We start from the raw sequence: 26,364 nt of genomic DNA, 5'->3' as shown, positions 1-26,364 counted from the left end.
ATTTAACTAACCAGTGTTATAAAAATAATTATCATCTCTTCATTAAAGTGAAACAGAGTCTCAAAGAGTAATGCTTAACATATACTGGAATTAAAGTTGTTTCTTATGAAAATATAACTCTTATTAAAATAAAAGTACCCAAAATGGTATCTGTTCTTTGGTAGAACAATTAACCTTAGTAAATACAACTAGCCTTTTAAAAAAAAGGTTTAGACAGTGAGATGGAGTACAAAGAGCAAGTGCCCAACTTTAAAACAATGGCATGACTATACCACTTAGTAGCCAAAACAACCTCAAATAACTTCATTAAAGCCCCTCTGAACTTCTAAAACTTTGTATAACAACTTATCACTCTCAGTTTTCAAGACAACTTAGATAACATTTGCTCATTCAACCAATACTTACTGAGCAACTATTCTGTTCCAAGCTCTGGAACACATCAATAGGCAGAGAAAAGTCCATGCTCACCTTGCATTCTATTTGCGGGGTAAAAGGGGACTGGTGCTCAAAAATTTCTTTCATTCTTGATGTTGATATATACTTAGTTCTGTTCAATGTACCATGATCTCTGGTCTTGGTGAATTATAAAAATAAATCTTATATTCACACTCACTTATTCTTGACTCCAAACAGAATGAACAACAACAAAATTAAGGTTGATTCCATCACAATAAAAATAACTCAATCCTGGAGATACAAGGACTTTGCAGTTGTCACAACAGAAGCCTGTGGAAACACACTGCCTGATTCTTAGGATCTGACTCATGACAATGCCTAACATTCATTGTTCTTCAATGGTCAGACAACATTGTGGTATACTGTGAATCAGTGAAGGGCATTTTCTCCCCACCTACTTTTATGTCTGAAGCTAGATATTATTTGTGTCAATTCTACTAATATTTATCAGTGAAACTGGTCTTTGATCACATGATTGACTCTACACAAAAAAATATGAATACTGACTGTATTTAAGCAGCTTATGAATAAGATTACATAACACAAATACATGAATGTTTCGATTCCTTTTTCTTAAGGAGTAGAGATAACAAATAAATGATTTCTTTAACAAAATTGCAACATTATACAATTATATACAGTAGAGTCCTTTATAAATTACACTGTTAACTAATCATAGAATCAAAAACCTTCATTAAAATAGAAATCAAGGGGTTGGCGGAAGATTTATAGGTCCACTAAAGGTTTTAACTTAAAATAAAAAATCTAAGGTTATTCCCTAGCCTTTTAATGCAGTGCCAAGAACTTGTCTGTTACAACAAATTTGTTAATTTTGCCTTTTTTTTTTGGCCTAAAAGCCAACCTATATACATCATTTATGCTTGCCAGTTTCAATTTCTTCAAAGTGGAACGGGAAGTTGAAGGTATCTAATCCTTCCAATCATATATATTCCTATGACCTAGATGCAATTCAAAAGCAGTTTTTTTTTAGGAATTCATCTGTATGGAGTCTGATCATTGTATGCAACTTTGTTTACACCACAACAGCTCTTTCTCTTCAGTCTCATACATTCCCAAATTATATAATACCTAATTAAATTATATGATCACAATTACAAGCATAACTGTCATAAGCACACAACTCAACCTGCTGGGAACAGAAATGGTGGCAGAGGATTTGAACAGTTTGTTATGCAATAGGTATTTGTTAATTAATATATTTTACAGAGAAATAGAGAATTTCTGAACAATCCAGTGAGTGCTTGAGAATTTCCATAACATTTTAAAAATATTAAGTTACTTAATATTCCGAGAAAGTTAAAAAATAAAAATTATCAAAAGCAAAAAAAAAGTTCTTCAAAATATCGACCCCTATAAATACCTCAAAATTCTACATATATGTTTTGTTAAAGAAATCATAAGCATCTATAAATACTTCTGAAATTAAAAGTAGCAAGTAAAGCCCTGGCTGGTGTGGCTCAGTGGATTGAGCACCAGCCTGCGAACCAAGGGGTCACTGGTTCAATTCCTAGTCAGGGCACATGCCTGGGTTGTGGGCCAGGTCCCCAGCTGGGGGCACACGAGAGGCAACCACACACTGATGTTTCTCTTCCTCCCTTCTTCTCTCTCTAAAAATAAATAAATAAAATCTTTTTTTTTTAAGTAGCAAGTAAATTTCTATGTACTGCAAACTAACTTATTCTCAGTTGATTCTTTCTCACAAAAATACAATTATCAACCCATATTACAAGCTTGTCTAACATCCTTTAGAAATAACTTTAAATTTCGAAATAACAGTTTAAAAAGCTGAAACAACTGATCTAAGTAAATTACACACCAGTTTGTCTATAAGAGTAGTTTTTCTTTGCATTACTGATATTAAATATCTTTATAGTCTTGACTTCTCCTTTATTAAATAAACAAAATGGTTAAGACTCTTTAGAAGAAATACACCTAGTCATATCTGCACGACTTTTGACTAAACTACTATATTATCTCCAACCCAGGACCACCAGTAATCAAGAAATAAAATTCATTCATTCATGCTGAGTTGAAAGTAACCAGTCTATACTGGTATGAACCATACATACAGCTTCTATCCTTATATACGATATCACTTTAGTATCAAATCTTGAGATTCAAGAAAAGGTCTTTGATCAGTAACTGTAATTTAAGACCCATAACCTTTAAAACCAAATCTCTCTACAGAAATTGCCAAAGAAGTCCTTTAAATTAATTTTAATAGTCATCCACTACAGTTGAATTTTATTTTTGGAGAGAAACTGGGCAAGATTATTTCACAAAGAACCTCTAGCCTCTGAAATTTCAGACACCAGACTCTTCACTACTCTGTGATTTTGCTTTGTTTTGACTGTAAGTGGCAAAAAGATAGCTACTATGGAAAATTCTTAATCATTAAATTGAGTGCTTATGTGAAAATTAATGTAAGTTATAAAATCTAATTATTATATTTTATAACATGTATGCTATACTCAAAATGTGTAAGATAGCTTTTTGTTTTTTGTTTTTAATAAAAGGGGCCATATTAAACTAATAGGCATAACACACTACATTTAAACACGAAGTCCAATCACGTAAGCTGTGGTAAAGAAAATGACTCAAGACTGAAAGCTGCCATGGCTGATGTAGCTCAGTGGGTTGAGTGTTGTCCTGTGAACCAAAAGGTTGCCAATTCAATTCCCAGTCAGGGCACATGCCTGTGTTGTGGCCAGGTCCCTGGTTGGGGGCATGTGAGAGGCAGCCCATGGATGTTTCTCTCCCTCTCTCTTTCTCTCTCCCTTCACCTCTCTGTAAAAATAAATAAATAAAATCTTTTTTTAAAAAGACTGAAAGTTAAAAGTAAAGTAATAAGTTTTACTAAATTAAATAACTGAAAATATTAATATATTCACATTTCTCACTTATGTATACATGCACCATTGAACACAAAACTAAATGAAGGATTTAGAGATTTTAACTAAAATTAAGAGGCACTAACTCCTCAGCAGTCTCACTTCCACTTCATCTGTTCAAATGAGAGAATAGGATAAAAAAAAAGAAAGAAAAAACTTCTAATACCAGTACATGATAAATATCAATATACATTTCTTTTTAAAACTTAAAAGCTCCTTCTCCTTTCTTTTGCATAATTGATATTTTTATAACAGAAAGTATGGTTTCTCACTAACACAACCCTAATTTTCAAATTGACAAGAAATAGCCCCAGGGAGGATACAAAGAAACAAGGAACTTAAGAAATTTTTTTAAAGTAACTTGACATTGTCAATCAAAATTTTAAATACACATAGAAACTTATATTACAACCATACATAGATATAATGTGATAAATGGATATTTGTTTTTAATAATTAAAAATTAGAGTCATTTTAAGTGTTCATTAATAAGGGACTGATTGATTAAATTATTATATCCACCCAATGGAGTGCATTTTAAATGAGGCAGAAAGAGGTTTATGATATATTAAATGAAAAAGCACATATGAGTTGGGTTGGAAACCTCATTTTTTAATTCTATAAATAAAAAGGTATATGTGCTTATTAAAACATGCATAGAAAACAACTATAAGAATACATATCAAACTTGCAGAGCGTCTACAGAAACTCTCTTCTTTCCACTAAATATTACTTTAATTTATATGAGTAGTTATTTATTCTTAAAAGTAAAAAATTCATAATCACATAGAACATTTTAAAATATTTTAGACAGAAATTTAAAAACTTACAGCATTTTTCCATCTTATTCCTAAAGGATTTTCCTTTAACATTTGCCATTTACTATATATAAAACTGACTTTTCTCCTAACACAGAATGAGAAGCATTAGCTCAAACTTTAAAAGGCATCAAACTTAACTGTACAGGATTATAAGAAATAAATGTACTGTGATACAAAAAAACTATGATTATATTGAAAGATGTGACCTTTTAAATTTTTCATTTACATATTCTATGGGTCATAACATTTTTTCAATAACCTAACATATTTTCCAAACATCATCAAACTGTAAACTTTATTAATGGCTTTATCTTGATATAGAGAATCAATATTTCTCCACCTAAACTAAAAGCAAAAACTTGATACTAAAAAAATTTAGACCAGCTATATATTTACTATATTAAACATTTTAATATTTAAACTTGATTTTCAAAATAAAGATTTATGTTCACTATTAATTCATACTTGCAAAAATAATTTCTTTTCTCAAATAAAGGACTGTATACATTTTTAAAGGATTGAATACATTTTTACTTTACCGAGTTGTTCATGGTGGTGTACGTCATAACCACTATGACAGAAATTGATTCCATCTTCCTCATCTACCGTCTTCTCTGATGAAAGCAAACTAAGACGTCTCATCTTCAGTAATCTCAGGGAACATCCCTGAAATCTATCTCCAGTATCCAAAACCACATCTCCCGAAAGAATGGGAGGAACGACTCTTTTTAAAAAATCCATTATAAGGTCCTTCTACATTACCAGACCCACAAGCACACAGAAAGGTACGTTTACCAATTTCCCTGATGAGAAGATAAGGTATACTATTTATGTCAAAGAGCAAAGAAACGTCACTTGAGTTTAGGTGGTGCTAAACACCAGTAGGTCAAGTGCCAGCTGTTTTGAAGCTGATTTTTAGGGCATTTGCTGTTCATACTGATAACAAAGCAAACAGCTATCAACCATGAAATGGCACTTTGTATGTACATATACTTGTACCTCTACAATGGGTGTTAACAGTAATATTCAGGCCATAAAAAGTAATATTCAGACCATAAAATGTTTAGCAACCATCTAGTATGACATTTAAACTTTGAAAACTTTGATCTGAGGTCTATCATCCTTACACCTTAGATAAACTTACAATTGAAGTGTAAAACTAACTTGTACTCAAAAAATTATTCTTATCTTTCTAAAAATTCATTAACAGACTTCAGGAACATCAAGTATTACAGGACATGAAAGGAGTATTGTATTACGAACATTCCAATGTACTCTTAAAAACAAAAAAAAAGTCCTCATCACAATCAATTGCAATTATCAACAGTAGCAATGAAAACCTTGGCATGAAACCACCCCCCAAAGAAGTGGTAATTTAAAATATATGGATCTAAGAATAAAGATTTAAAGTATAATTACTTAATTAAACCAATAATCAACCTTACGTAACTTATTTCCCAATAACTGAGCATTCTACTAAATATTTTCAAATAGATAACCTGGCTGATCCTATTGCTAAATGTAATCCAGAAGCATGACAAAATATTCCAGCAGAAGATAAGATTTTGAGAACTGAAATTAATACCTCCTTCTCTTCCCCTTCCTTTGCCTGCCCTCTGGTGGGGATATTAAGTGAGCAAGAAGGAAAAGAAAAAACAGAGAACAGATAAGGCATAAACTCTCTAAGTAATCAAATTATAACTTTGAGGATATACATTTTAATTTTAAAAATCTGATTCACTTAGAGAAACACAAGCACAACCTCATTCTTCTCAATATGAAGGAAATTATTTACATATTTTAGAAGATGAAGCATAAAACTGACTACGTTAGGAAAAATTATAATGAAAAAAACAATTTCTGGTTCTGAATTACTGAGTTTTTAACACTCACTTTTCTACCACATTAATTATAAAGTCAATTATTCTTTATTTCATTATTTAAAAGATATTAATTGAAGGTTCTCTACATGTAAAGCATTAACATAGTATTAAGGTTCAGTGACAAGCTAGAGGATTTATTAATGCAAATCCTGCCTCAGGAAATTCTACAGTGAAAGTGAAAAGAGGGGAATAACAAGGAAGTCAAGTACAGGACTTATAATTTCTAGGCTTAGAGCAGGAATGTACCTACTAGGAAAAGATATTGACTTTAAAAAATGCTTCTAAGAAATAGATTCTCTCTTAACCTTTGAACATGAAAAGATGACAATTCATATCTGGTCAGCTTATTCCCCACACACAGAAGAAACAACAGGTTAGAACCATAATTTGTATACCTTAATAGCCTAGAAGTTATCACTGTGTCTTCTAAGTTTTTTTCTTTCCTCTTTATGGATATGATCTTATGTTCTTTAAAACTTATGCTCGTGGTTTTCCTCAGGTCCCTTTGCAGGTCTTCCTTATCTATGGAGCCCAGAAACATAATGGTATATAGCACAGGCTGATTACAGAGGGCAAGTTATCTTCATGTCTGCTCATGATACACAAGAACTACCTGTGTCACTATTAACCGTGCCGTTCTAAACTGCACTTTCAACTGGGGGAATGAAGGGCAAGGATTAAGTGTCATTGAAGAAACCACAAGATTGTTCTCAGATTTCATCATTCCACAAATTCTGCTAAGCAGCTTCTACCATGACCTGTGCAAGATGCAGAGGCATTATACATCTCTATCGCCAAGAACCTTACTACTTATGAAGGGAAAAAACTCCCACAACTTCAAGATATCCGTAGGGTTGGCCAAGGCTTTGCTGAGCCTGCCCTGCAGTTCAATTTCCTCTGCCCACTCTGCTTCTACACCACCTCTCTTAATAGAGGCTGATCCCTCATAAACACCCTGGAAGCCAAACTCGTTTTCAGAATCAACTCCCGGAGGACCCAACCGGAGACACACAGCTAGGAGAAGGCGTGGCATTTCCGTGACAAAACTGTACCCATTACTAGCTGACTCTATGAGGAGGAAATGCCCTGAGGCCTTGTTTGCATGTTGATGTTTCTAAGACCCTTCGTTGATTACCACAACTTTGAACTCAGGGTGTAAGAGTTACAGGATTAATGAATTATTATAGAAGGTCGTAGCTCAAATATAGCATTTAAAAAGCATTTTAGACCTCAGAGTCACTATTTAGCCTTTAGAATAGTTGCTATAATCTTACCGCAGAACTCAAGACAGTAATTTCTTGGTGGTAACTTGGATCATCTAATCCTGTCTGTGGGACTCTTGAGCAGTTTTGAGAATAAAACATTTAGGTGTTAATCATCCAAGATGCAAACAAATGGCTCCAGCTCTGAAGAAAAACAAAATACAGATGTATACATTAGATATATTTATAATAAGCACATCTGTGTCACTCATGTCCATCCTTACTTCTGAATATCTTACACAGCAATGCCACCTGGTGCAGCAGTTATACTCTTTGAATAATGTTACATTCCATTGTTTCTGAATTCTTACTTTGGAAAATGTTTCAAAATAATGTAAAATTGAGAATAGTATAATGAACCTACCATTAACTCCTGGCAAATCATGTTCCATTTCTTTCTCCATCTATGCCCAACCCCTATCTCACCACTCTGGATTATTACGAATCTAATTCCAGATGTTTTACCACTTCATCTGTATATAATTCTGTATGTATCTCTCAAAGACAAAGGTATGCTTTTAAAACATAATCCAATATCATTATAATCTCTATAACAAATTAATAATTTCTTTATAACATCAACCACCAATCAGAGCTCAAAATTCTCCAACTGTATCATAAGAATTTTTTAAACAGTTTATTCTTATTCAGATCTAGACAAAATCCATATAGGCAATTATTACTGTACCTTCTAGATGCCTTTTAAACTATAACTGTCCCCACTTCCTTTCTCCTCTTTGCAGTGACAAGTAATGCTTTTAATAGCCAATGATTAAACGAATACACCAATACCTTAATTATTCAATAATACTCTTAATATTTTTATTTTATTCACTAAAACAGATTTGCAAAATAATTCACATAGTCATTGGCCTAATATTTATTCCATCTACAAAATATGTTTGGGGTACATATTTTTCAAAGTCCAATCAATTACAATAAGTCTAAGGGGGTCATGGATTATAAACTATGTACCATATCTGTAATAATCGGATGGTATTACTAAAAATGAAACCAATGACCACAGGGAGTTATCCATACAGCAGAACTCACACATATTATTGCACACATTCCATGTTTTTATTAGTATTAAAGGTCCTGGCATTTCTTCACTTAAATAGGTCACCTTTTAAATTTGGCACTGAAACTCAAAAAGACTTCATTTTAAATCATAACTGGTTTCTTACTATTTTTTTTCTGTTTAATGAATTTAATCCTCAACCCATCAGAAAGACTACTCTCTAAAATATTAATTTTTTACTTAAACTTCATAACTTGAAATTCCTTTAGCCAAACTGGAAAATATAATGATATTCCACTGATGCACAGGCATAATCGACTAAATCATAATTAAAACCAAATCTCTGAAGCCAAAAAAACTGGTAAATATGAACAAAAAACTAATTCATATGCACTTGTTTATAATCAATCTCATTCAGGCTTACTGGAATTTTTGATGGCCTCATCAAATATTTCTGGATCTACTAACAACATATCTATAATTCTGCCATAAATCTTGATACTTTTATTTTATCTTAGGTTCATGGAATCATTTCTCCCTCAAAACATATAATCTTATCTGACAAACAGCCTATCATTGCTGTAGACAGTGGTTACACTACAGTCATGCACTGGTCTATAATGATATTTAAACTATACTTTATCTTCTAAGGCAGCAATCCCCAACCTTTTTGGCACCAGGGATCAGTTTCATGGAAGACAATTTTTCCATGGACTTGGGGGTGGGGGCAGGTGGAGGGGGATAGCTTTATATCCAGATACAGCTTTCTTGTCACTTGCCACTCACTGATAGGGTTTTGATGTGAGTCTGTAAGCAACTGACTTATTATGGCCTCCTACTGATAATCTGTACTTGCAGCCGCTCCCCAGCACTAGCATCACTCCCTCAGCTCCAACTCAGACCATCAGGCATTAGGTTCTCATAAGGAGCGCACAGCCTAGATCCCTCACATGCGCAGTTCACAGTAGGGTCCATGCTCCTATGAAAATCTAATGCTGCTGATCTGACCAGAAGCAGAGCTCAGGTGGTAATGTGAGTGATGGGGAGCAGCTGGAAATACACGTGACGCTTCACTCCCTCACCGCGCTCACCTCCTGCTGTGCAGCCCAATGTTGGGGGTTGGGGACCCCTATTCTAAGGACAGATGACAAAACCAAATACTACTAGAGTACACGGCAGTTTTATGGTACTGCAACAAGTTCCTCTGGAACTGATTTGTACCACCATGTCTATGTCTTTTGTTTTGCTTCACTTTGGAAAAACCTTCTGTTCAGAAACAGCAAGAGCTAATGCCATGTTTTCTATAGGTGTTCACTTTTCTGTAAAAACACTGACAAATCATTCTGTCATTTTAAGGCTTCCCAACTTTTGTCTAAAATTTTCAATACCTCTTTAGTAGACACATGACCTTCTTAAGGTCAACTGTCACTTTTTTAAGGGTTTTATTTATTTATTTTTAGAGAGTGATGAATGGAGGAGAGAGAGAGAGAGGGAAACATGGACTGGTTGCCTCTTGCACGTCCCTAACTAAGGACTTGGCCCACAACACAGGCATGTGCCCTGACCAGGATCCAACCTGTGACCTTTAAGTTCACAGGCCAGTGTTCAATCCACTGAGCCACACCAGCCAGGGTTCAACATTCACTTTTGATCAAATAAACATGTCTTTGGTTACCCTCCCTGGAAAATATTTGGTTCATAGTGTTGATTTTCTTTATAGGTTATAATCCTTTTTAGCAGGAATGGGGCTTTTTGTTGTTTTTGTCTTGGTTTTGGGTTTTATTTTTCTTAACGCCAATTGTTTTTCATCTTGTCTCCATTCATATTATTTAACGCGGAACTCATATTCATTTTCATTTCACTTGATTAATTTGAAGAATATTCTATCCACAGGAAAAGGAGTTTTAGTTTCATTACTACTTTTATACTAATATTTTTGAGAGGTTAGATAAATGTTGTTATGGTATACACATGAGCAATGCAGTAGAGATTCCTTTTTAAAACTATGTTTTATTCAGTATGTTACTACCATTGTCCTGATTTTTCCCTCTTTGCCCCCCCTCCAACCAGCATCCCCGGCTCCCTCAAGCAATCCCCCACCATTGTTCATGTCCATGGGTCATGGGTATAAGTTCTTTTGTTACTCCATTTCCTATACTGTATTTTACATCCCCATGGCTATTCTATAACTACTTATTTGTATTTCTTAATCCCCTCACCCTTTTGCACATTCTCCCCATCCCCTCCCATCAGACAGCCATCAAAACGCTCTCTGTATCCATGATTCTGTCTTTCTTGTTTGCTTAGTTTGTTTTTAGATTCAATTGTTGATAGATTTGTTTTTATTGCCATTTTATTGTTCATAGTTTTGATCTTCTTCTTTTTCTTAAATAAGTCCCTTTAACATTTCATATAAGGGCTTGGTAATGATGAACTCTTTTAGCTTTACCTTGTCTGGGAAGCACTTTATCTGCCCTTTGATTCTAAATGATAGCTTTTCTGGGTACAGTAATCTTGGCTGTAGGTCCCTGCTTTTCATGACTTTGAATATTTCTTGCCAGTACCTTCTAGCCTGCAAAGTTTCTTTTGAGAAATCAGCTGACAGTCTTATGGGAACTCCCCTGTACGTAACTAACTTCTATTCTCTTGCTGCTTTTAAGGTTCTCTCTTTATCTTTAACCTTTTGCATTTTAATTATGATGTATCTTGGAGTGGGCCTCTTTGCATCCATCTTGTTTGGGACTCTTGGTACTCTCTTGACCTGCATGTCTATTTCCTTCACCAAACTGGTACGTTTTCTTTTACTATTTTTTCAAATTTCCAATTTCTTGCTCTTTCTCTTTTCCTTCTGGCATCCCTATGATGCAAACGTTGGATCACTTAAAGTTATCCCAGAGGACGTTTATACTATCCTTATTTTTTCTTTTTGCATTCTTTTTTCTTCTTCTTGTTCTGCATGTTTGTTTTTCTTCCTTATATTCCAAATCATTAACTTGATTCTCAGCTTCATCCACTCTACTGTTTTTTCCCTGTAAATTGTTCTTTATTTCAAATAGTGTATCCTTCATTTCTAACTGGATCTTTTTAATGCTGCTGAGATCCTCACTAAGTTCCTTGACCATCCTTATAACCAGTGTTTTGAACTCTGCACCTCATAGATTGCTTATCTCCATTTCATTTAGCTCTTTTTCTGCAGTGTTGATCTATTATTTCATTTAGGCCATGTTTCTTTGTCTCCTCTCTTTGGCAGCCTCCCTATGTTTATTTCTATGTCCTAGGTAGTGCTGCTATGACTCCCTGTCTTGGTAGTGTGGCCTAATGTAGTAGGTGTCCTGTAGGGTCCAGCAGCACAGCCTCCACTATGACCCAAGCGGGGTACTCGAGGTGTGCACTTTATGTGGGCTGTGTACACCCTCCTCTTGTAGTTGAGCCTTGCTTGCTGAAGGTAAATCAATTTCTTCAGGCCAGTCAGCTGCAAGGACTGGCTGTGACCACTGATCACCAACCTCCACCCTCTATGGAGGATCAGCTGTGCAGGGGCAGGGTGGTGGTGCTCTGATGTGGTCTGTAGCTGTCCACTAGGTGCACTGGTCCTTGGATTTCCCAGGTAGGCCAAGGTCAGCCCCTACATGTTTTGACCGGGGCACCCTGCCTGAGTTATAAAACAATCTGAGATGGCTGTTACTTATGCTGGGATTGGAGATTCCCAGGCAAAGCCAAGCTGTGAATCTAAGTTGGCTGCTGCTAGTGCTGGGCCTGGGGCTCACTGAAGCCAGCTGTGGCTTATTTAGGATTTAGGATTTAGGAAGTTGTGAAGTACGAGCCAAGACCAATAATTCATATGGGGAAAGAGCTTGGGGTGGGCCCATAAGTTGGGCCAGGCGGAGTCTCTGGGGATCTCCTAGTGGGTCAAACAGTGTTACTCAGGTTGATGGGAGTCTCAGATATAGCACCAGCTTGCTGGCTCTGTTGGGGGATGGTTTAGAAAAGGGACAATGGCCTCTGCTGGCCTTGATGCCAGACACTTCAGTTTCTCCCTGCATGCCACTGGTGCCTTTCAAGCTGCCACCCTGGTGCTGAAGCTCAGAGCGAGTGAGTCTGAGTAGGTGAGTCCGTGTGTGGGTTCTTTAAGGGGAACTGCTTGGGGCTCCAGCAGTTTTTTCCACCAACTCAAGTCCTGCTGGTTTTGCAGCCAGAAGTTGTGGGGACTTATCTTCCCAGCACTGGAACCTTGGACTGGGGGTGGGGCTGATTTGGGGCTGGGACTCCTCACTCCTGAGACATCCCTCCTGAATTTATATCCACCACACGTGGGTATGGGATCAGCCTGTTCCGCATCTGTGCCGTTCCTACCAGTCTGCATGGATGTGGTTTTTTTAATTCTATAGTTGTCAGACTTCATTCAACCAATTTCTGTCAGTTCTGAGTAATGGCTGTTCTATATTTTAGTTGTAATTTTGATTTGGTTGTATAAAGAGGTGAGCCATGTCTGCCTATGCCACCATCTTGACCAGAAGTCCTGTTGATTCTTATTTTAATAGAAAACAGTCATATAGATAAGAATGAGATCAGTTGGTATTTGTCAATACTGAAGAGAGGACTGTAAATTGCCGAGCAGCACAGGTTTTGAAGGAATAAGGTTTTAAACTTGCAGTAAGAGTAACGATCTAGGAGCTTCCATGTGAAATAAATAAAGGGAACAGTGGCCCAGCTCTGGACCTGGGAGGATCTCAGGTCAACTGAGTCTTGCTTCACTTCAGTACAGAAAGCAAAAGAGAAAGTTGAATGGGTAGTCACATAACACATTAACCACATTTCCTCTCTGAATACAATTATGAGAATAATAAAGAACAGAATGCCGCAAATTTATTGTACATTCATTGTAATGAAATACAACATACATGTCTCTGATAATACATTATTACAGAAAACAGTAATCTCAAGCAAATAAAGCAAAAATTTGGAGTAAATGAATCTCGGTAATGTTCATTATAATATTTTCAATACTTGTATGTATACTTCATAATTTAAAAAGAAGAATAAGGAAGTTATGGTGCCTAGCACAAAGTAGATTTGAGTTCAACAGAAAGAATAACAACTTAATTATTGCATAATTAATGAAAAGGCTGCTTCATAAAGAAGTCACTGCTTACTGAGTTTTTAGGCAAAGGTTGTCAGAAACACTATATAAAGAATTACCTCACTGGGTAAAAGATTAGGCTAAATTACTTCAAAGATCCCAACTATAAATCAGCTGGTGTTGCCCAGTGGGTTGAGCACTGGCCTGTGAAACAAAAGGTCACTGGTTCAATTCCCAGTCAGGGCAAATGCCTGGGTTGCGAGCCAGGTCCCTGGTTGGGGGGCATGAGAGAAGCAAATGATCTGATGTTTCTCTACCTCGCTCCCTTCCTCCCTTCCCTTATCTCTAAAAATAAATAACTAAAATATTTTTTTAAAAAAAGAAAAAAAATCAAAATTTAAATTTGAGTTCAAAATGTATTTTATATTTATACTTGAATACTAAAATGTGTGGTGACCTTATAAATTCATCATACTTCAACTGAAAAATGAAACCAAATGGCAACATATGGAATCTACAAAGGCAAATTCCTGCCCCTCTATTAAAATTATTCTGGATATTTTAGAAGCCCTCTTAAAATGATATAAAAGACTTAAATGATGCAAATGTTCTGGCAGTCTTTTAGAGTAAGGATACAATTGGTTTTAAATAAATTTAAAGTAATCAGAGCTCATAGTCATAATAGCAAAATAACTATGGAAAATATAAAAATGCAATAATACCAAAAATTATATAAAATGTGAAAAAATATACTCACAAATAATCAAGTGCAGGCAGCAAACAGTTTTTCAAGTATCTTTTATGTGTGATTTGTAAAAATCACTAATATAAAGAATTTACAACCATCCCTTTAATTAAAAAAGAAATTGACTTACAAAATCAATACTGGTTTCACCACACTAAAATCTTTAGAAATTCATTATTCTCTTATTTAGAAATGTTGTATTTTATAATATTTAAAATATATGTGCATTTTAACCTTCTCTCTGTTGTTCTTTAACTTTCTCTCAAACTTCAATTTTAAAGAATACACAAACTTATTACGCTGGCTAATGTAATCACAGATTACACAATATATTACCTGCTGAAAATGTTGTATAATGGTACTGAGCTAAAATAACTGGGCTTCACTGCAAAAATCTAGCTCTCTTGCTGACGAAGCAATGTTCCCTGAAGGTAAATTTGTCAACATTTTGTTTACTGTATATTTTCTGCCACAATAGCAGTTATTGTCATACTACTTTATCTAATGAACACAATTAGCAAAACTTTACATGCACAAATTTAAGGAGTTTTCTATTAAGACTCATTCATTGAATCAAATTAAAACAGTATCAGAGTACATTTTCTAATATACTGATGAATGAATATGTATTCTTTAGAATAATTTTTTATTATATTCCCATGTTAAAAAAAAAAAGAAATTTAATCACAAAATTATCATACAAATAGTCTACATTCTCATCACAACTTAAACACCAAGAGAAAATGTTTGAACAAATGTAGAAGCTGACCTGTAAGACAACAATCTCACCAAATCTGGAATGTACTCCCATCGCTAACTTCTAAAAACTCATTACTATTAACTATGCCACACAAAGATTTACAAAAGTCATACATTCAATAAATATTTATTGAGCAAAACTATGTACCAGGAACCAGAGAGGAGTGAATGAAACAGACAAAAATTCCTAGCCTAGTGCAGCTTATACTCTAGTCAACTATTAGCTTGAGCTTTTTCGAGCCATTCCTTTAGAAATCTGAAAAAAGCGCTGGACACTTCTCCTTTCAAAATGCACATACACTTAACTTTGCAAGGTTATGAACCTTTCTAATCCAATCATTGATTATAAATTAAGAGCCCCTGATTAAAATCTTCCTTGGGCATAAATTTCCATCTCTACCATTTATAATCATTTCATAATTGCTATTCACAGTAAAAAGTAATATTTTTTCCATTATAATACTTATGGCTTTCAAATTTCAATAGGATGTTTTCTACTTATCTCATTTGTACCTCTCAAATTTCTAGACTGTCAAATTACCCTTTACTAATCTTGATTTCCCAGAAAACTTGATCATAACCTCTTCAGTAGCTTCAAAGGAAAAATTTCTGATCTCATTAACTATCCTCTGAACCCTCTTAAGTTGAAACCCTCCTCTCCAGTTAAAGTCTTTGCAGAAGTTGCCTACAGGAGCTTATAAAAGAAAACATGCTCAAGAGAAACCACAATAAAAACTTAATCATTTAACAGAAACCATCAATTATTTAACCAAAAAGTTTCTGTTTTTTCTAGTCACAAAAAGAAAATATGTGATCCCTAAGAAAAAACTGTAGCTTTTACTTAAAAATGCAACACTAAAACCCTTTCTATGGTCATTACCGTCACTAATCAATGTGTTATACTTTCTACGTGTATAATTTTTAAGTTATACAATGGAAATTGCTCTACCTAATTATGAGTCTGAGGTTATAAAATCAAACATCAAAGCAAATTCATGCAAATTTGATACATATACTTTGTATGTTTCCATAAGACAATTCTCAATAAAAATCTGGGCTAATCCAAATTTTAAGATAATCAGAAAAATGAAGAAGTAGCTGCTCAAGGTCACAGAACAAATAAATGCCACAATTTAATCTCCAAAGTATGTCTCTCCTCTTTTTCTTTGTGTTTACTGTCTCCAGCAAGCTCAGGGAAACTGGACTTTTATAGGAGCCCTATGAAAGCGCAAATTCCCACTGATGTTTAGATGACCTATTTCTCCCAAATTTATAGCCTCAAAACAACCTCTCTAAAGTTAAGGAGGAATGATCATTTGTCACCTACAATCTCACAACTTGTATCCAAAGCCTTTAAAATGTTCATGTTCTTTGACCCAATAGTTCCACTTCTAAGAGCTTTCCCTAGGGAGGTAACCAGAAATGCACGTACAGATTTATTTACAAAGAAGTTCACTGTACCATTATTCCTCTAAGCAGAATGCTGTAGGGGAGACCCAGAACAAAAACAAAGCACTAGCTTTAAAAAGCATGGTATGTTTTAGAAGATGAAACGTTATCCATCAATTTAAAAGTATTTTTATTAATGTCACAACATCCACTATATTTTATAGAAAAATGAAATAATATTATAGTATAATATTTATAGATAAAATTACACTTGGAAGCAAAGACTAAACTTGGAGAAACTCATATTATCAAAGTACTTAATCTCTCTATGCCTCCATTTCATCTGTATAAGGATAATAAAACCCCCTAGGGCTACTGTGAGAAGTGTAAATAAATAGTGCTTAAATAGTGCTTAACACATAGTAAGTACTCAATTTGCAACAACACCCCCCTCAAAAAAAAAATGAAAAAATAAATATCACTCATAATTCAAAACCTAGAGATAGCCACTATTAATTCATGTTAATATTTGGGTTAATTTCTTTCAGGTATTTTTAATATGCATTAAACATTTTATAAAATTGGTATCACTATATCATTTCTAGTGGTTAAAAATATTACAATATTTTATAAACGTGTGTTTAATCACTCCACCATTATTGAGCATTAGATTCAATTCTTGAAATATTGCAGTGAATATTTTGATATGCAGTCTTTGTACACATCATTTTTTTCCCCTCATGAAAAAGTCTAGAAACAGAATATCTATCTCAGATGGTATAAAGTACACTTGGCTTTACTCTCCTACTGACCTGCAGACACATAGTAGGGGTCCAAAAATGCTAATTTCTCCCTTTTCTCTCCATGGGCACGTAAAAGCTATTAATTGGCTTTTTCATTGTAACCCTTCTATTGGGGGGCAGGGGGGTGGGGTGTTGCTGTACAACTGCTTATCAGGTATCTCTCTTTTTCCATTTAGTCCTTTTAATGAACCCCATTTATCCTTCATATCATTCTAACAACCCAAACACAATTTGAGTACATACTCAAAACTTTAGTACATTCCTCAAAAAGATTCTTAAGATTCTACTTCATGTCTAAAAATGGAAGTCCTTGCTTTTTCAGAAATACATCCTGAAATATTTACAAATGATGTTTTATGACAGAGGAACTGCATGACAATAATTGGGAATTGAGGAAAGGGAGCGGTTGAGGGTACAGGGTTGATAAATGTTGGAGCAGTGGAATGGGCACATGAACATTCAATCCACTATTCTGTTTAAATATTTTTAAAAATATCTTTAATGAGAGGAATTTTTATCTTTAAAAAGATATAATTATCAAAATTCACAAAACAATTATGGTTTAGCTTCAATCATAGGTCTTAAAGAACAATTCAATGATTATTTAAAAAATAAAAATAAGAAACAACAAAAACAAAAACATTTAAGCCAAATTCAAAAGTGAAGTGAACAACTACAGTATTTAGAATCTCTCAATAATACTTGCCAGTAATTCCCACAGATAAAAACATACTACAATGCCTTTTTCCAAACCATGGCTTCAGCATACCATGCTGATTCTCCAAAACAATATTAGTATTTATATTGTGCACTACAAGAATACAATCATGCCTCTGTATGTGCCCACATGAATATTTGATAAGTAGTTTTATTATGTACTAGTATTAAATAATCCAAATTCTCTTGGTGCTTAAATCACATCTTGGTACCAAGCTGGGCACATCATAAACAACACTTGCAGATCAACAGTTAGATCTACCAAAGCGTTTATTTGTATCCAGAGGCATGCAAACAAGACCAGCAAAATTAAAAAACTACCTTGCTGCACATCTTTTATTAAGCTGCATTGTGGGAAAATCTCACCTTGTATATTTCTACCTGTGTAGAAACCACTTTACCTTAGAGTCAGGTCATGATAACAAGAGAGCAGAGCAAAAAGACTAAGTAACATATCTAGGGATATGGCGATCCATGGATCCTCCCCAGCTTGAAAGCAAGGACAGATTAGATACATGTTTTCCAAATACTTTTCACTGCAGTAAAAAAAAAACAATTTATTTATTTACTTATTTTTAGAGAGAGGGGAAGGGAGAGAGAAAGAGAGGGAGAGAAACATCAATGTGTGGTTGCCTCTCGCGCACCCCCAACCGGGGACCTAGGCCACAACTGAGGCATGTGCCCTGACTGGGAATCGAACCGGAGACCCTTTGGTTTGCGGCTGCCGCTCAATCCACTGAACCACACCAGCTAGGGCAAAAAAAATACATTTCATAGAAATGTACTTACAATACATTTTATATAACAACCTGGTGTATATAGACCCACATGATATATTTGAAATAATCTGCAATACACATTAGCATTCAAGTTTTTTTAAAAGATTATACATTTTTTTTTTTTTTTTAAGAGAGAGAGAAGGGAAGAGAGAGAGAAAGAGAGGGAGAGAAACACTGACGTGAGAGAGAAACGTCAATTGGTTGCCTCTCCGACCAGGGACCAAACCTACAACCGAGGCATGCGCTCCTGAATGGGAATCAAACTGAGGACCTTTCGCTTTACGGGATGACGCCTAACCAACTTAGCCACACTGGTCAGGGCAGTATCCTTTAAGTTTTATATTCCAGTCAGTACCCACTAAAATGATTTCTTGACTTCACAGTGTTAAATCTCTGGACTAAAAATCTGACCTGAAAACAATGGCCTGCATCTCCTCGGCATCTCCTCCTGCCTACCACACCAATGAGACAGAAGAGAGTACCTGAGAGCTACGCATTTCATGACGCCCAATCACCGGCCCGCTTGAATTCCTCTCTCCCCTGCACAGAAAATGGCATTATTACATGTCATTGTAATTTCATGGGAGCAGCAAACAGGAGACACTGAATGGGTGGGAATCAGAGGACTGCTGCTTAAACACACCAAAGGAAAGATAATCTCGTAATTTCGTCCTGCTCTAAAATTCTTTAATTCTAAGAGTTAGCTTTAGGATTATGAGTCCCTGAAGGGTAAAAAATTTATTGTTACATCTCCCACAAAGCCTAGCAAACTGGCTTTCATAAAAATAATAAAGATTAAATCCAACTAATAATATGCTAACTAAGCATAAATGTAAATGTTTCAGTCATTTAAATGTTTTCCACACACTATTAAATGTAAAAATCAATGCTGTTGTGTATTATTTGAAAACTCACAAATATGTTAACATTTATGTATTTTATGTTTGTGTGTATATATAATATGTACATATCACAAAAAAAATACTACTCTTGTTAGTTTGTCCATAAAAGGTATAAAAACAATTAACTGTAAAATTATTCTAAAACTCAGAATCAAATTAAATTACTAACTTTTCTTTACCATGCCTGCTTAATTATACTATTATCAAGGAGCAAGGAAATAAGAAAAACATAGGCCCAGTACAAACAAAAAATAACAGAGAAGGACTGAAAAATATAAAACTTTCATAACTCAATCATGATGTATAGTAAAATCCAGCAGTTCTTAGCTCTAAAAGTCTCTGCTTTTGTCTTAGGAGTTTTGTCCAAAAAAAAAAAAAAAAAAAAAAATTCAATGACATTGAAGTGTTTTCCTATATACATTAACTTTCAATAAACTATTATGGTTTAACTGAAGGGCAGGATTGGGGGGAGGTGGACAAAGGATCTGCAAAAAAGACATCTAATTTTAAGTCACAATAAAACCACTTGTAAATAAGGACAAGAAAGTAAATCCTAATGAATTAGGCAGTTAGACAAGAGCAGAGCAAGGCTGATGGGCCAAATACAGAAGGTCACCAGGGTGCCTAGCAATGGGCAAACTAAGAAAACAAGGACCTCATTCCCAGGGTGACCTTTCCTCCCCTAGCATAACCCTGGGTATGCTGTTTAGAGGCCCTGACCTTTCATATCGCTGGTCATGAAGTTAGGACCCTCCCCTGACCTTTCATCCCCTAGCTTGTTCCTAGTCAGTCATGTGGGAGACTCCCTTAGAGGAACAAGGGGCTGACCAATGGCCTCATTCAACTTTCATGCAGGCCCTTGCATGACCACTCCCTTAATAATTAAACCCTAGGGGTAATCTAGGGCTCAGTTGTGTCTCAGCTCCAGGCCCAGAAAAGCAGCAAAACCAGACAAGTGATGCCATGGCTGACATCAGGACCAGCTGCACTGACTAATGAGACCCTACCCTAGTGCCAGTCAATCAGTGGAAACCAAGACCATGAAAGGACACACCTGGAAAGTTGATGACTTGTCTATTGAGATCCTTCCCTGGGACCTCCCCTAAGATCTCCAGCCTTAAAAGCCCTTAGGACAGAGGACCCAGCCCTCTCTCCCTCTTCTGGGCATGCTCAGGCCTTTCCTGTGTGCCTCCCCCCCCCACCTCCCCCACTACCCACCCCCATGCATTTCCTTTACCCTTCTCTCTCCTTTGCTCGAAGGGCGTGTTCTTTTGCCTTGTTTCTTGTGTCTATTTCTTCTAAAGCTCACTTCTAGTTCTGTGATTTTCACAATAAACTTTCTCTTACAGTTTGAGTCTTGGCCCTGAATTCTCTCTTAGCCAGAACTCAAGTACTGACGTTGCTGAACCAAGTTCTGGTCTGACTTTAACAATTTAACATCTGGTGCCATTCTCGTGACCAAGATTAAGGTGCTGTGACATGGATACTCTTACCATGACGCAAACTGCCTTATAGTGACATATTATGGCAGGATTCCAGAGAAGCCCACCCAAGACCACCATGGGGACCTGACCCGTGCTAGGTACTATCAGCAGTCCATTGTGCCCCACAGACTCCTCACTTTGCATGCTGTGGACTTGGGTGAGTTTTCCTTGGAACTCCAAACCGCCCTTTTACCTGTTTTTTTGAAATCCTCAATGTGGAACTAAAGGTTAAGGGTTGAGAGGACTTAGGCTAAAGACAATGATCGAGATAACTAAGGACAGGAGAAAGAACTGGATGGCTGGTTTTTAACTTTGGCTTTTCAATTGAAATTGCTGAGAGTATGAACAAAACCTTTTCCTGCATAAATAAGAGCCTGAACTCATTCGGCTCTAAAGATAAGGGCCATTTACTTCCTCCAAATCAAATCTTAGGTAGTCTTAGACAACTAAGAATCTCTTCAGAGGTGTCAGGGGTATCCCTTGTGACATGAAGTCCTATAGGGAATTTCAACTCAACTGTAATTAAGTAATTGACTTGTCCAAGGACACACACATAAAGGTTAGTTACCCAGTGCTCCAAGTCCTCACCACTGCAGTAGACAGCCAGGGGAAGAAACCAAGACACATCAGAGGGTTTGAGATCACTCAGGTGGTGACAGCCCCTTCAAGCTCAACCCACAAGCAGCACACTTCAACTCACTACATAATATCCCTAGAAATTTGTCAGATCTCAAAATAAAACCAGAATCAACATGGGAAATCATGTGTCCAAGGCCAGCAACACCCAGACCCCAGCATCTATTAACACTGCAGATATGCAATTAAAGCCTTTACTTGCAAGTACTTACAGAAATAGGAAGATTTAACTAGAAGTGTATCAATTTAAGATGGCCAAAATATAGCTCTTTTGATGCCCAAATAATTTTTGCATGCAAAATTAGAAAAAGACAGCTTTAAAACTAAACTGAATGAATGGAAAGCTTATCTTGATCAGAATTTCTATTAGAAGCTCCTAGAAAAGCACAGGTAAATGACACTCAGAATAGAAAACCAGCAATGTCAGTCTCAGGCAGAGAGGAAACAGCTATCGTATACACTCTTGGATTAGAATAGAATAAGGAATCCACCCAAAGATTTCCCCAGTCCTCTCCAGGACCTGGATGGGTTCACAAAGGAATTTAATTCAACTGTTCAAACATGTGACCCTAGCTATTCTGATCTATTCCAATTAATATAAATACCATATCTGTTGTTTACAAGAGCCAAACAACAGAATTACTAAATAGGGTCTGCTAGGAAACTACTGTAGGAGTCTGTTTTATAGTGAAAAAGCCCTGGCTTAAGAAGAGTTATAGAAAACTGAAGAGAACAGAAACAGAAGCAAGCTCCCAAGACCATGAGAAGGTGTTTCCCCTTCTCCTTATTAATAGTTTAGGAGCAATTGAGATAATCATAAAAGGGGAAGCTACTAAGGCCCTTGTAGGTGATACTGGGAACCTCATCTGTTCTTGTCCGTGCCCAACTGAGCTGCCTCCTCCCCCGGAGTAAAGCTTCTGCACAGGTGGCAGGGATAGCTAATCAACATCTGTTTTTAAATCAGAACCTGTTGTCTTCCAATTAGAGAATGTTATGGGACAATCTCACCTGTTAGGATGAGATTTTCTTGAAATCAATGATGCCCACATATCCTTTTCCTAGAAGGGAGAAATGTATTTAGAATGAAATGAATCAGAGACTTGAACAATTGGGGAACCTCCACAAGAGGAAACTAATCTTGAGACTTACTAAACATTTGGTAACCATGTTTTCTTCATTATAACTTCCATGAGAGCCTCAGGGATGGCTTAACAAGGACTCTCGCTTCCCTTTGAGGGACAGCTACTACTCCCTCTCCCTACTAGGCCTCCTAAGAGACCAGGGCTACTAGGAACATGAAAGGCTGGTCAACAGGTCACTAGCCTGACTACTAAAGACCAGAGTTAGAGGACAGGTTTTCTACCCAAAGTGAAATGGATGCTCATTATACAGAGAGATGGGGAGTGGGGTTGAGGGGACCTCCAGTAAGGCTAGCTAAGGCTGGAAGCCATCAAGTGAGGGATACCTTGCTTGAATGGGTCATATTTGTTGGGGAGAACTTGATTGTTCCTTGAAAGAAATAAAGGAGATGGAGAATTTACATTAGCAAAGGAGAAAGAAAAAAGAATGGGAATGATGGGGATGATACAGGAAGGGATTAGCCTCTCTAGAGGCTTTTCATTGCAGGATTGTTAGCCAAAATGTCAAACAATATGTACAATAACTGGGCTAGTTAATACTGCAGAGCTTCCACAAGCCACAGGGAGACCTGCACTTAATAGTGGCTGAGTATCAAAGCTGAACTCCCAGAGTCTGCACTAAGCTGACCTTACACACACACAACTGCCAGCATCCAGGAGTTTGTAGATCAGCTAGAAGACAGACATGTGCGGTGACACATTTTAGGTGCTTTGGGAGAAGTTACCTAAATACACTCAACCAACAGTCAGGGACAAGGGGGACGGTCACCAATTTTAAGTGGAGGAGGGGACAGAAAGGATTTCGCCAAGGAAGTGGTACTCACAGCTTCTGTTGCCAGAGACTAACCAGGGCAACAGCCTACAACCACATGAATAGCTTTTTGCCTCTCTTTGAGGAGCTGACTAACTGTTGATTAAGAGTTTAAGTAATATATTTTGGTTTAATAAACATGACTGTTTCACAGTAAACCTCTGAGCCATAACTTCACAATGTGACAGGCTCCAGAGTTAAGTTAGGTGCTATCACATACCCTCTCAACCTACATAACAGCACCTGGCTTTATCCCAGAAGTGGTTATCTTGGGATTGCCTCCCCCCACCTCCCACCATGTTTATGAAAGAGGGTATTGTGTCTGGTAAGGTTTACACTGGTTGACAGTTCCTCACATTCTAGACATTTATAAAGGCTAATAAGCAATTCATTCAGATCAACATTCTTTGTATGGAAAATAACATATTTCAAAGTTAGTACCAAAACAACATTCCAAATCAGTTTGGTCACTATTGATGACCATATAGAACATGCCACAAAGCTTATTCCATCCCATTCCAGGACATCTGGTAACTCTAAAAGGACTTGCACACAAAAGTCAAAAAGCCCCACCCCACCCCACCAACAGGCTTTATTCTTTAGGCTAAGTCAGTCTAAATGAATTACAAATAGAGAAGGGTGGAATTCAAAAATGCACCCTAAAAATGATGCGCTAGAAAGCCAAATTAATTAAGTACTACTAATAATAACAATCCCTTATTCCTGAGGGCCTACTATGTGTGAGAAACTAGGTTAGGTGCTTTACACACATTAATTTCATTTTAACCCAAATAAACTTGTAATTTCTATAAATGTTCAACGTTGCAGCTGTGGAAACTGACAAAGATAGTAAATGAGCAGAGAAACATTGTACATCTGGATTCTTTTATATATTAAAAGAACAAGTAGTTATATGGAGTTTTATGAAATAAAGTTCTCAAATTAAAATGCAATTATGTTTTCAATATGTTTTTATATTGATTCTCAACATCAGAACAAAAATCTCTAGACCTCTCAAATAAGGATCATTAAACATAATTAACACACAATTTATCTCAATACCTCATGAAGAAAGAATAAATTTGCCTTATCAAAAGTAAAAACTAGGCAGGGAAAGGAAAAATCATATTACAGCCAACAAATCACAGAGATGCTTATTTTAGACTAAATTCAATCATTCTTCATTAACATCTTGTCATTAAGAAGTCCAAGAACAACTTTATATTAAAAAAGTGACATTCCGCTGATTCAGCCAGAATACTTAAACTAATCTTTAACCTGTTTCTCAAAGATGGATGCTCAGTTTAAACACAGTGATAATACAATCAGCTGCAAAATTCTGTGTCAGCAGTTTCTACATTATAGGGAAAACCCGACAAAGTATACAAGTTATCAATTGCTATAACTGGTTTAAAATGAAACCTCCCTCCACTCCTCCTAAAGCATCCTTTTTCTCCAGCATCCCTGCATGCCTTTTTTCCTTTATTTCTGCTCTATGTTGAAAGACTACTTGGTCCTTGACTTAGTTTAGTAGAGTTCAGTGCCATTGGAATGATACCTTCTGAATGTTATCTCTGGACCAACTTCCCAATATAGGTTTTGCTCCTCTTCTTGGGAAGAAATTTAACATACATTGAAGTTATAATAAGGCTAAATGTGAATACTAACTGGAAGATTTATCAGAATAAAGAAAAAAGAAAAAAATTAACACCTTCCAGAAATCTAACACCAGGTACAGTATAATAAATGAAAACAGACACATAATTCTACTACCTTCACTGAGCCCAGCTGTATACTAAAGTAGGTAATGAAGGACACAAACAATGAATAAGACCTGCGCTGCGACCTTAAGGAATCTGTAGCGTGGTGTGAGCAGCCCTGTTCTAGGACCGTCCCTCCTAAACTGTCCTGAATGGGAAGTGGTGATGGAAGTTCCAGTATGGTACAAAGGCTTATCATTTAATATATCAGGCTTCTGAATTCATTCTGTGATTATACTTGAAGATGTAATATACTCATGGAGGATTTGAAATGAGAGGAAATAAGACATGGAAATACAAAGTGAGGAACTGAGTCATTTTTCCCACTACATCAGGTTTTTACAGTCTCACTGCTAGTTACATAAATCCCATGTGGAATGCAGTATTTCACTTATGACAATTTCATCTTTTAAGACTTTCATAAACCTGTCAAACCATAAGTCACATGTACCTTTTTTTGTTTTGCAGATTCTCAGTTTTAGAAGTAAAACTTTCAACACTCCAAATTAAATGTAGTTTGAAGATTACAGTACCAAATGACATTTGATTCTTATCTATATGCACTTGCCCTAGTTAATGTTCTAAAGGATTTTTCTTCAAAAAAAGGAAAAACAAAATCTTATTTCAGAAACTAAATTTAATGTCCTAATTTAATCTAAGCAAATTCATATAAAATTTCCATTAAGGTATTTTTAAGCTTAAATATTGGGTTGGCCTGTAAGTACATTTAGTTTTCTCCATAAAATAAAAGACACATTTTCCATTTTCACTAATAATTTTATGATTTGGATATTTTGAGTATGTCGGCTATCTCCTGCTATTGGTTTCTAGCGGGTAGAAGCCATGTAGATGCTAAACATCTTCCAATGAGTAAGACAGCCCCACAGTAAAAAATTATTTGGCCAAAGTGCCAAGGAACGTCGCAAACCACTTTTGACACCTTCGATTAGTCACAGCACCTTCTCCATACACTGCACAAATCTTTATTTTTGCATTTCAGTTGGG

The 26,364-nt window shown here is 36.0% G+C and overlaps 1 protein-coding gene across 1 annotated transcript in view; it reads right to left on the bottom strand.

Moving 5' to 3' along the window:
• Nucleotides 1–4,988, bottom strand: part of FRYL (FRY like transcription coactivator) — a 169,617-nt gene extending 164,629 nt beyond the window's left edge. The window contains exon 1 of the mRNA XM_090266905.1: nucleotides 4,729–4,988. Coding sequence (XP_090123031.1) covers nucleotides 4,729–4,930 — 202 coding nt within the window. The 5' untranslated portion in view covers nucleotides 4,931–4,988. The remainder of the gene's footprint in view (nucleotides 1–4,728) is intronic.
• Between the last annotated feature and the right edge of the window lie 21,376 nt (nucleotides 4,989–26,364).

This window comes from Furipterus horrens, unplaced genomic scaffold (assembly GCF_987537825.1).
Source record: "Furipterus horrens unplaced genomic scaffold, mFurHor1.1.pri manual_scaffold_2, whole genome shotgun sequence".
Taxonomy (NCBI): domain Eukaryota; kingdom Metazoa; phylum Chordata; class Mammalia; order Chiroptera; family Furipteridae; genus Furipterus; species Furipterus horrens.
This window is presented reverse-complemented; position numbering and strand designations above follow the sequence as displayed.